This window comes from Lathyrus oleraceus, chromosome 5, assembly GCF_024323335.1.
Source record: "Lathyrus oleraceus cultivar Zhongwan6 chromosome 5, CAAS_Psat_ZW6_1.0, whole genome shotgun sequence".
Classification (NCBI taxonomy): Eukaryota; Viridiplantae; Streptophyta; class Magnoliopsida; order Fabales; family Fabaceae; genus Lathyrus; species Lathyrus oleraceus.
Window position 1 is genome coordinate 319,506,649 of NC_066583.1, and position 13,166 is coordinate 319,519,814.

Consider the following 13,166-nt stretch of genomic DNA (forward strand, 5'->3'; position numbering starts at 1 on the left):
AAAAGCAATCCAAATGTAACTTTCTCTTGTCTCTATTGTTGCAAGAAAGGCCATTCCATTGCTAAATGTAGATTTAGGAGGTTTTTAGTTCCTAAAGGCATTTATCAATGGATGCCCAAATGCAACCATTTCGTTCCTCGCCACTCAGGACCCAATAAGCAATTGGGTACCTTCTCTTGTTAATTATCTTGTCACAGGTACAATGCCTCGAGACTACCGAGAGAAGATGGGTTCTCGACAGTGGATGCTCAAGGCACATGTCAGGTGACATATCTCTCTTCATTGACTTTGTGGCTAAGAAGAAGGGATATGTAACTTATGGTGACAACAACCGTGGAGCAATACTTGGTAAAGGTAGTGTAGGTAATCCCTCCTCTACTACTATTTCTGATGTTTTGCTTGTCGAAGGTCTTAAACACAATCTACTTAGCATCAGTCAATTATGTGACAAAGGATACAATGTATCGTTTTCAAAAGATTGTTGCAAAATTGTACATAATGATGATAAGAAGAGCATGTTTAATGGTCTTCGTGTGAACAATGTTTATATGCTTGACTTAAATGAAGTATCGTTAACAAGTGACAAATGCCTTGTAACAATGAGTGAAGATTCATGGTTATGGCATAGGCGTTTAGCACATGTTAACTTTGACTTACTCAACAAAGTAGTCTCAAAAGATCTAGTCCTAGGTCTCCCCAAAATTAAGTTCACCAAGGATCACCTTTGTGATGCTTGTCAAAAGGGGAAGCAAACGAGGATCTCTTTTAAATCCAAAAATATCGTTTCAACAACGAGACCTCTCGAGCTTCTCCATATGGATTTATTTGGGCCATCTAGGATTAAAAGTCTAGGAGGAAACTATTACGGTTTCGTAATAGTGGACGACTTTTCTCGATTTTGTTGGACTATTTTCTTAGTAAGTAAGAGCGACACATTCGCCGCCTTTGAACGATTTGCTAAGCTTTCCCAAAATAAACTAAATACAAACATTGTTGCAATTAGAAGTGATCATGGAGGTGAGTTTGAAAATCACTTATTTGAAGAATATTGCGGTAACCATGGTATTGATCATAACTTCTCCGCTCCACGTACTCCTCAACAAAATGGGGTTGTGGAGCGTAAAAATCGAATTTTGGAAGAATTGGGAAGAACAATGATCAATGAAAGTGGCTTACCGAAATACTTTTGGGCTGACGCCATTAGTACGGCTTGTTACGTTCTGAATAGGGTGCTCATTCGCCCCATTCTAAACAAAACACCGTATGAACTTTTAAAAGGGCGAAAGCCAAATGTTTCTCACTTACATGTCTTTGGTTGCAAATGTTTTGTATTGAACAATGGAAAGGAAAACTTAGGGAAATTCGATTCCAAGGCCGACGAAGGTATCTTCCTCGGATACTCTCAATCTAGCAAAGCATATAGAATATACAACAAACGATTACTTACTGTAGAAGAGTCTGTACATGTTACTTTTGATGAATCCAATCCGAGAAACGTCGGAAAGGATAGTGTTTTTCATGGTGCAGGTACATCTACTGAAGACATACTCAAAGGTTGCGAGCCGGGGATTGATCAACCCGACTTAGTCAAAATTGAGGAGGACAAAGATGTACAACATGAGGAAACCGAGGTAGTTCATCCGCCTTCAAACGATGATCTCCCTCAAGCTTGGAAGTCTTCCAAAGACCATCCAATCGACAACATTCTCGGAGATATCTCAAAGGGTGTAACAACTCGATCTAAGCTAAGTAATTTTTGTTATCACTTCGCTTTCGTTTCGCAGATGGAACCTAAAAACCCTAAAGAAGCCCTACTCGATGAACACTGGTTTTTATCAATGCAGGAGGAACTTAATCAGTTCACCAGAAATGAGGTTTGGGACCTCGTCCCTCCTCCGCGAGATCATCGAGTAATCGGCACCCGATGGGTGTTTAGGAACAAGCTGGACGAAAACGGGGTAATAACCCGTAATAAGGCGCGTTTAGTCGCGCAAGGGTATAACCAAGAGGAAGGCATCGACTATGAGGAAACTTATGCGCCGGTTGCCCGACTCGAGGCTATACGCCTTCTCCTTGCTTTCGCTTGTGCGAAAGACTTTAAGCTATTCCAAATGGATGTCAAGAGTGCGTTCCTTAACGGTCACATAAATGAAGAGGTTTATGTCACACAACCTCCGGGTTTCGAATCCCATGAGTATCCTGATCATATTTATAAACTAAAAAGAGCTTTGTATGGCCTCAAACAAGCTCCTAGAGCTTGGTATGAGAGACTAAGCAAATTCTTACTCGATCAAAAATACTCAAGAGGAAAGGTTGACACAACCCTCTTCATTAAACGTCAAGGAAAGCACTTGATATTAGTGCAAATTTATGTAGATGATATCATATTTGGATCTACTAACATGAATCTTGTGAGAGAGTTTTCTGACCTTATGCAGGGCGAATTCGAGATGAGTATGATGGGGGAGCTCACATACTTTCTCGGTCTGAAAATTAAACAGCTCAAAGAAGGAACTTTCGTGAGCCAGACAAAGTACTGTTTGGACCTTATCAAGAGATTTGACATGGCAAAAGCTAAGGCCATAGACACCCCCAAGCCTACGTGTACAAACTTGAACAAAGATGAAGACGGTAAGGAAGTAGATGTAAAACGGTAGAGGTATTATTGGTTCACTCCTTTATCTTACTGCTTCTCGTCCAGATATTATGTTTAGCGTATGCATGTGCGCAAGATATCAATCATGTCCCAAGGAATCCCATTTAAAAGCCGTCAAACGAATACTTCGATACCTATCCGGTACTCCGAAGTATGGACTATGGTATTCCAAAAGGTAATGATTGTTCATTGGTAGGTTTTTCCGATTCCGACTTTGCCGGTTGCAAATTGGATAGGAAGAGCACCAGTGGCACTTGTCACTTATTTTCAAACTCTTTGGTCAGTTGGCATAGCAAGAAACAAGTTTCAGTTGCGTTGTCAACCGCTGAAGCGGAATACGTTGCCGCCGGTAGTTGTTGTGCCCAAATCCTATGGATTAAGCAACAACTATTGGACTTTAACCTCAAACTTGAATGTATTCCCATTTTTTGTGACAATACAAGTGCCATTAACCTAACCAAGAATCCTGTGCTACATTCTCGCACCAAACATATCGAAATTCGACACCACTTTCTTCGGGATCATGTAGAGAAAGGTGACATTGTGTTTGAACATGTCAATACTGAAAATCAACTAGCGGACATTTTCACAAAGCCGCTAGCCACTGAACCTTTCTTTCATATCCGCCGAGAACTTGGCATTCTCGATATTTCGGAACGGGCACTATAATCTGTTGTTTTACCTTATTCCATATAAGACTTTAATCTTGTACTTCTAACAAATCTATGTTGTTGTAAGCACAAGTCTACCGTTCACTAAGTCACTCCGGCATTGAGGTGATACTGTTCCTCTCTTTCTCTCTCTGCAAAGTCTCATGACTACAATAGTTATATCTCATAATGATGTTGTTTATATATATATATATATATATATATATATATATATATATATATATATATATATATATATATATATATATATATATATATATATATATATATATATATATATATATATATATATATGATATATCTCTTTGGATGTTTATTGTCGTATGGCATTCTAACTATGCATCAAACTTGTCAACGTATGTGCAGAAAAATGTAAAACTGAAATCTTTACTTGTTGTTTGATTGTATTCATTTCTCTGTTATGCTTGTTTGTGCATAATCTATTTTAATGATTAATGTTCTTTTAATTAATGATTATCATTCAGTAATGATATTGGTGTGATATTATTATCTGTTTGTGTTATTTCCTGTGAAATTTTTTATGTTATGTTGAATAATTGTTCCTTGTCTCTTTTTGATGTTGTCAAAGGGGGAGAAGAGTACAAGCAGCCAAAATGTTCGCCAAAATTAACAGTCGGTTTTGCAGATAGCGTTAGATTACAAAAGAAAGGGGGAGTGTGCACAATGTGTGTAAATACTGCATGTTGTTTGTCTCTTTGGCTGTGCACAGGTTGTCACCATCAAAAAGGGGGAGTATGTAAGGGCAAAGTGTCAGACAACATATGATCGCAAGTTTCGATGATGACAAATGACCATCATAGATGAATAGGCATTGTCGATTCCACGTCTACAAACAAATGCAACACATCACCTATCGTATCCTTTCCTATGATTATCTAAATCTGTTATAATTCTTAAAAACATATGTGGACAAGATGTGGTCATGACAAAATGCATGAAAACCACAAAAACCAAAAATCTGAATTTTTGAATATTTGCAGGGCTTTGAGTCGACCATAGGTCAGCGCGTGGAGGCTTTGAGTCGACCGCAAGGGTCAGCGCATGAGCCACGGGTCAGCGCATAACTCAGACAAACTGGAGATTGGTCAGCGCATAATTGCTTGAGTCGACCATAAGGGTCGGCGCATAGCTCACGGGTCAGCGCATAAATCCCTTGAGTCGACCACAGGTCGGCGCATGGCATAGTGATGCTATCCACGGGTCAGCGCATGAAACCTTTGAGTCGACCATAGGGGTCAGCGCATTCCCCACGGGTCAGCGCACGCCGACCTATGGTCGACCGCCCGGGCGTAAACTCAGTTTTCTGAGTATTTTCCACTGTTTGAAAAGCTGTTATTTTTGGTTGGTAAGCTGTTACTATAAATAGAAGTCAAAACACTTTTATTAACCAACATTTGCTAATTGAGTTCAAGTGTTCAAGGAAACAAGAAAGAGTGAAAAAGGTGTCCAAGACTCATCATCTTCATCTTCAACATTTCACAACTCATCATCTGCAAACAATTACTTTTGATGTGGTTCGTGATCGAGTAAAGGTGATAAGGTTCGAAGCTGTGATCGAAGAATCCAGTTCAGGTTGAAGCTTGTGGCAGGTTCTTTCTTGAATAAAACCGTTAGGGTTTTGTCCTCCAATACGGGTTTGTGTTTGGGGGTTTTTGCACGAATCGCTTCATCAATATTCAGCCGAGCGAAGGTGATTGAGAAGAGGAAGTCTTCATCAGTCTAGTAGCGGATTCGGTGACATTGAAGTGAAGGATTCGGGTTCGACTCGTTGTGTTTGAGATCAGCCGGGCCGAGGGTTTGAAGAACGGAAGATTCTTCAACAAAGGGGCTGGAATCGGAGGTCTAGCATCAACGATCGAAGGTCTTGATTCATCTTGAATCAAGGAGCAAGGATAGGAAGCATCATTCAACACATTGGAAGTTCTGTTGTTTACATGCTTTGCAATCCTTGTATAAACGATTAAATTTCACAGGTGATATCTAATTAATCATCTCAATTCTATTTTTAGAATTGAGGGCAGACGTACCCCGAAGCGAGGACGGCGGGGGAACTGCCTCATCAAATCTCTGTCTTCTTTAATTTTCTGCATAAGTGCTTTTCAGCTTAAAAATTAAGTGATTTTAGTTTAAGCAATTTTCCCAAACTTTGATATAAGTTGAGTAAGAAACTAAAACTGCTGTTTGAATACAAAGTACAATAGTTTATTGTACTAGATAAAATTGAACTACTTACTCAACTCAAATATCTCTTGGAGTGTATGCACACCAAGTGTTTGTAAATTTGCATAAGCCAAAGTTGTCTTAAGTTTGCACTCAGTTTAATTTGGTATTTTGGATCATTGGAACTAGGCTTACTAGTTAGTGAAAAATATCAATTGAGTGTGCAAATAGTATAGTGATTTGTATTTCATTTTATCTCTAATCCATTAGCTTAACGCATATCCAGTTTTCCAATAACGGTTCGTTTTAGACTAAAATTTTCCTCGGCTGCTTCCGCACTTAAAACAAATTTTCAAAACCAATTTTCTTTCAAATTGGCAGCGCCGGCTCAAGTTTTTAATTGGGATCTATTCAACCCCCCCTTTTAGATCCGTGCCATAGTCTAACAATAACTAGAGATTTTAAGTGACCAGGAGTAACAACCAAACCATGCTTCTTTATTCTAGCTTTTTTAGTAAGCATTTTATCTTTAATCAATGACATTACCAACTTCCTATTCATAGTTGACTTTGTAAGTGTCACAAGAAGGACTTCTCGGTTATCAGGCAAGGAACTAAGAAATAATAAGGCTTGAAATTCACCATCCATCTTCACATGAGTAGCTGTCAACTAATTCAATTATTCGGAAATACACTCATATGATTTTTTATTAAGTCGTCATCTTGTTATTTCATATTAATGAACTTCTGAATCAAATATGTTTTTGGCATGTTCTTGTGCTCATACAACTCTTTTAAAACCAATTCTATAACACAATAATAATAACATGGAAATTAAATAGCACTTGTGCAATCGCATGCCCCTTAAAGGTGAACAAGTTATACATTCACAATACTTCTTCGACAAAAAATAATTGCTCTCTCCTTCCCTACAAGATGAGTAAATTACATTATCTCTCCTTCTTAGATTAATATCTATATTTTCATCCTTATTTTATAAGTTACTCTTCAATCTATTGCTAAGTATTTTATTCAAATTTAATATATTAAAAATTTTATGAGGGGATCCTTCTGAAGCTACCTCAATCATGGCTAGTGTGGTTTGTTCACGGGGGATCTCGTTTAGTTGGTCACTTATAATATTTGCCTCCTTTACACCCTTTGGGTCTGTCTTGATGTTGATAGGAAGTTTCTCCCATAATTATTGTGGCTCCTCTCCTCAATGTTCATTAAATGATCAGTCATTCACATTCATTGAATGTCCATACTTCGATGGTTTATGCAACTGTTAATTTTTTTTCTTCTCCATGGTCAGAATGTATCTATTTTTGGCCACTTGAACTATTTTGCTCCTTGTTGTTTGCGGGCTTTCTTATTCTTGCCTCTTTTCCTTAAATATGAACTTGTCTTGGGGGGCGAAATCTAGACAAATTTCCTCCCTAGTTAAATCTTTGATAACATCCTTCGGTTGTACGCGCTCTTTGTGTTATGGAAGTTACTTAGGTGAAAATGACAATATCGAGATTTGTCCACTCTCAGATGTTCTCAAAGTGGTTTTGGTGTTCCAATTTGTTGTTTTTTAAACTCTGTGTTGATGCATTCTTACAAGGTACACTCTCTTGATGCGTTCAATGACATGTAATATTTATTTCCGTGAATATTTATCAGCTTCACCCCCTCTTTTTGTTTCCCTGTTTGGTTTCTTTGTTTCCCCTTCTGCTTGTTTCTTCCTTCTCAAACTCTCTGTCATATATTGCCTTACTGACAGTCAGCTTTACACTATATTGTATGAACTTCTCGGCCCTTGCCAATTGATAGTTAAAGATTTTACGAGCCATGATTCAAACACGTTTGGCAATTTTGTATTCTTGTTGGAGTCTTACACTTAACAAATACTTTTTCATCTTCTCATCGGTACCCATGACTAGTATCGCTTCTCCATTAAACCTCTAGATGTAGGATCATAGCAGTTGGCATTTCCCTTGTCTGATGGATCTCAAGCTTTCCACTAATATGGGTTGCCTTCTCAACATCGTTAAGGGTACGAAAAACAAGCACTTCACATGGTCCAAATGCACTTAAATAATTAGAACTAACATGAGATATCTTATGTGCACTTCATAATACGGAAGGTAATGTAATATGAATACCTATCAGCATATCGTCTTTGAGGGCGAGCAAAGCGGACTATCACACAAAACCTAAAATTTAACATGTTTAAACCGTAACTAAAAAATGCTTCATAAAATATTTATCACAATTAAACTCATTACAAAATAGAGCCCTATTTAATTTATTACATTTAAATTTATAATAAGAATTGATAAAATAACATATTTAGTTTGTAATAAAATTTATAGTAAAAATTAATAAAATTAATAAAATCTCATATTGGATTTTCTTTTTCTCCAACTACCGTTTCCTTATCTTTTGTTACGTAGCTGTTGTTGTAACTTTATATGTCAAGAGATTCCAAAATCTCAATTAAGCCAAACATAATAATGTGCACGTAGGAGTGACCACACAACGTAGTATTTTTTTTCTTTAATTACTTGGTGTGGTGTGAGTTCACTTAGGAGTGACCCACACAACGTAGTGCTGTACTATATTCTATCTTATAGAATCTATCTACTAACTTTGCAACCAATAACCTCCACTTCCCACTGTACGTAGTTATGATTCGCGATCTTAGTATTATGCGTTTCCTATATATGGCGGCCTCTTCAATTTAATGTGTAATTTATCTCTCAACTTATGTGGCTGTGATTTAGATATTTTATCGCAATTGTTTATACGAAACAACCGTTCATATATATATATATATATATATATATATATATATATATATATATATATATATATATATATATATATATATATATATATATATATATATATATATATATATATATATATATATATATATATATATATATATATATATATATATATATATATATATATATATATAATCAACTTTAAAAAACTATTTTTTAATTTTAAAATAGTCAAAATTATTTTAAACTCATTTACCTGCCTTGCAAAAGAAGAAAAATACCAGATTAGAGATAAGTTTGTTATAATTTTAAAAAAAATGATTTTTACACAAAAATAGTTTTAAAATAGTTTAAATTATTTCAAACTTGCTTTTTATTGATTGAAAAAATTAATTTTTGTATGGACTATACCACGAAAAACCCTTTTTATCTCGATTAAGATTTCGTTAATCTCGTTTTCGTATGTGAGATAACGAAAGACGTCATGAAATATGCTCATTTTATCCCTCGGACGAGACTCCACCAAGGAGAATGGTTTAATGGTCATTGGTTTGATTTTCAGCAACTGCAGTTTTGTTATTTTCTGAACTGAATCGCGTGCATCACATTTTCTCTCGGCTTTAAGTAAAACCAATAGATAATATTTCCGGAAAATATTATTATGGGTTAAATATATGACACCCCCTGTAATGTTAGTAGAGTTTGAACCATCAGAGACAGAAACACCTCGTTCAAAGTCTGATCCTTCAGAGTTATCAGATTCTAATCTTCCAAAATCTGAGACATTTTGCTTCTCCACATATGCTTTTAACTGAGTTTATTCAGAGTTAAATACAGAATTTGTAATCCTGGACATTTGAACATATGTCTGTATATCCACTTGTTCTATAAGTACTTTGTTATCATCAAAACCCAAGGGATATGAACAAATCTTGTTTCAACAATATTAAACTCCTACTTTCTATTAAAAGTCTTATACAATCTACAGTTTGGATGATTAGGTCTTAGAAATTTTTGATGCCCAAGGTAAATAGTCTTTTTTCATTTTGTAACTGGTGGGAGCGTGTATTAGTTTCACATATAGGACACGATTTATATCCCTTGACGTTGTGCCCAGACAACTTACAGTATGCAAGAAAGCCATCCATTGTGCAAAATAACTTGACATTCATCTTAAAGTTATCACTAGTATACGCATCATCAACATCAACGTCTTCCTCCCACAAAACTATTAAATCTTCAATAAATGGAGTTAAATAAACATATATGTTGTTCCCTGGTTGTTTTGGACTCATAATCATCATTGATAACATCATATATTTGCGCTTCATGTACAACCCCATAGAAAGATTGTAGATTATGAGAAGAACGAAACATGAAGTATGGTTAGTACTCATATTACTAAGCAGGCTCATTCCGTCGGTGGCAATTCCAAGCCTAAGGTTCCTTAGCTCAAGTAAAAAATTTGGAAATAACAAATCAATTTTCTTCCATTGCAATGAATTAGCTACATGGCAAATTTTTCTATCACATACTCTTTTATCTGTATGCCATCTAGTATTCTTTTTTTCATTTATATTAGCAAATAGTCTTTTGAACCTTTGAATTATCGGTAGGTGACACATCACCTTGACAGAAACACGTTTTGTAGTTACACCATCATCATCTTCAACATCATTGTGCTTCTGCTTGTAGCGTGACTTCCCACACCAAAAGCACTCCTTCAAGTTTTCATACACTTTCATTTATAAAATGCAATCATTATGACATGCATGTATTTTGACATAGTCCAAACCCATTGAAGATGATATCTTCTTGGCCGCATAACTATGGTTCATCAAGGTGTTACCTTATGAAAGCATTCCTTGCAACAACTCAAGCAATTTAGTGAAATTTCTATATGTGCACCCACATTTTTCCTTAAGATTAAATAGTTTTAACACAATTGACAATCTTGTAAAAAAATTGCATCCTGAATATAACGACTCTTCCATGTCTCTTTATAAAGTATCTTCCAACGGGCTTTCTAAAAAGCATTTATTCCAATATCCAATATCATAAATCATATCTTTTATGGTATCATTTATAAATTCATCAACTTCAACTCTATATGACGCAAATCTTCTTTTTTGTCACTTCACCATGTCATACTCATTTCGTGTAATTTTGAATAATTTTATCACAAACTAAATGATTGAATATATCATTCTTTGAATATTTTTGCATAGCATTTTTTACAAGGACAACAAAAATCTCATTATTGTTAGGAAAGTTTTTTTCTGCGAAGTCAAGAAATTGAATCACTCAATTCTCAGACTATTTATTTAATCTATTGACTTTCATCCAACTACGATCCATAATCACATACAACTTCTGAATTAAAATAAAAGTCGTACACAACCATCAACAATGAACATTTCATCTCAATAAAACAAAAATAATAATAAACAAACAACACAACATTATACCTAAGTCTCAAAAACCATAACAACAACAACAACAATAACAACGGCGACAATAATGACAACTACAATGACAACAACAATGACAACAATAACGACAACAACAATGACAACAACAACAACAACGACAACAACGACAACAACAACAACAATGACAACATCAACGACAACGACAACGACAACGACAACAACAACGACAACGACAACAACAATAATGACAACGACAACGATAATGACAACGACAATGACAATGACAATGACAACGCCAACAACAACAATAACAACAACAACGACAACAACAACAACAACGACAACAACAACAACATCGACAATGACAATGACAACGACAACAACAACAACAACAATGACAAAAATAACAACAACAACGACACCAACACTGACAACGACAAGAACAACAACAACAAAAACGATAATGACAATAATGACAAAAAAAACAACGACAACGACAATGATAACGACAACGGTAAAAAATAACAAAAACAACAAGAACGACGACGACGATGATGAAGAAAACGACGAAGATGATGATGGCGGCGACGACGATGACGTAAGTGGTGGTGGTGACGAAGACAACGAGAACGACGATGACAGTGACTACGGCGACAACAACAACAACAATAAAGACGACAACAATGACGAGAAAAAAACAACAACAAAGACAACTACAATAACAACGGAAATGACAACGACAAGAACAACAACAACAACAACAAGAACACGATCAAGAATGATAACAACAAGAATAACAATAAATGACAACGACAACTAAGCCTTATCCCAGTAAGTGGCATTGACTACAAGGATCAACTTTTTCCATAATGTTCTATCGAATACCATGCTTATATCCAACTCATTAATCTCGAGATCTTTCTTAATAACTTCTCTGATCGTCTTTATAGGTATTTCTCTTCCTCTAATTGTTTGTCTTCTCTTCATCTGGTCTACCCTCCTTACTACAAAATTTACTGTTCTTCTCTCTACTTACCCAAACCACCTAAGTCTATTTTCCACCACCTTCTCCACTTCAGACGCTACCTTGACACTCTCTAATATTTTCATCTCTAATTGTACCATGTCGAGTCTTGCCGCAACATCCTCATCTTTGCTACACTTATTTTATTCTTATGTTGATTCTTAACCGCCTAACATTTTGTCTCGTACAAAATTGCAGGTTATACCCCAGTCCAATAAAAATTCCCCTTCAACTTGAGCGGTACTTTGCATCACGTAAACACTTGATGCCCTTATCTATTTCAACAATGAAGCTTGAATTCGTTGATTTACATCTCCTTTTATTTCTCCATCTTTTGCATCACGGACCCAAGATATTTAAACAGCGTGACCTGAGGGATAATATAGTCTCAAACTTTCACCTCTATGTTAGAAACATTTCTTCTTTTGTTGAACTTACATTCCATATACTTTGTCTTACTTCTGTTTAGGCAAAAATCATGTGTTTCTAAAGGTCGTCTCCAAGTTTTCAACCTCTCGTTTAAATCCTGCTTCGACTCTCCAAGAAGGAGTATATTATCTGCAAAAAGCATGTATCTCAATGCTAGTTCTTGAATGTGTTTCATGAGTACATCCAAAATTAATGTAAAATGGAAGAGTTTAGAGTTGAACCTTGATGCAAACCAATTGTAATGGGAAAATCGTTTGTGTTTCCACCTTGTGTCTGCACACTAGTCAAAATAATTTAAAAAGATATATCTTTAAAATAATTTTAATGAAAAGTTATTCAATATAAATTTAAATTTAATTTTTTAAAAAAATTATATAAAAAAATATAGAAAAATAATAAAGTATTTGAAATAATATATTATTAAAAAAATGGTTAAATATACGACTGCCTCTACAATGTTAGCGAATTTTGATTATTCCCTATAAAAGAATCTTTTTTATTCTCCATTGCAATGTAAAGAATTTCTCTGTGCCCCATTTATGCAATATTTGCTGATGTGACATGTATATATGTCATTTAATTTAATTTTTTAGTATTTTTCAAAAATCCATGTCAACAAATATTAACAAAATATATATATATATATATATATATATATATATATATATATATATATATATATATATATATACATATATATATATATATATATATATATATATATATATATATATATATATATATAAAATAAAAAAAATGTTAGGTGGAATTTTTTTAAATTATTTTTTACTATTTGTTGACATGGATTTTTAAAATAATAATAATAAATTAAATTAAATAACACATATACACTTATACACATCACATCAACAAATAGTACACACAGATATCAAAAACAGGGAATCTTCACATTAAATGGGGAAATAAAACATTTATTTTAGAGAGAATAAATCAAAACTTGTTAATATTACAGGAGTGTCGTATATTTAACTCTTAA

The 13,166-nt window shown here is 34.8% G+C and overlaps 1 protein-coding gene across 1 annotated transcript; it reads left to right on the forward strand.

The window, feature by feature from the left end:
* The first annotated feature begins 11,077 nt into the window (after positions 1-11,077).
* On the forward strand, positions 11,078-11,536 carry LOC127080413 (uncharacterized). Its single transcript, XM_051020734.1, has one exon. The coding sequence runs from the start codon at positions 11,078-11,080 to the stop codon at positions 11,534-11,536; it is 459 nt and encodes a 152-aa protein (XP_050876691.1).
* Positions 11,537-13,166: the final 1,630 nt, after the last annotated feature.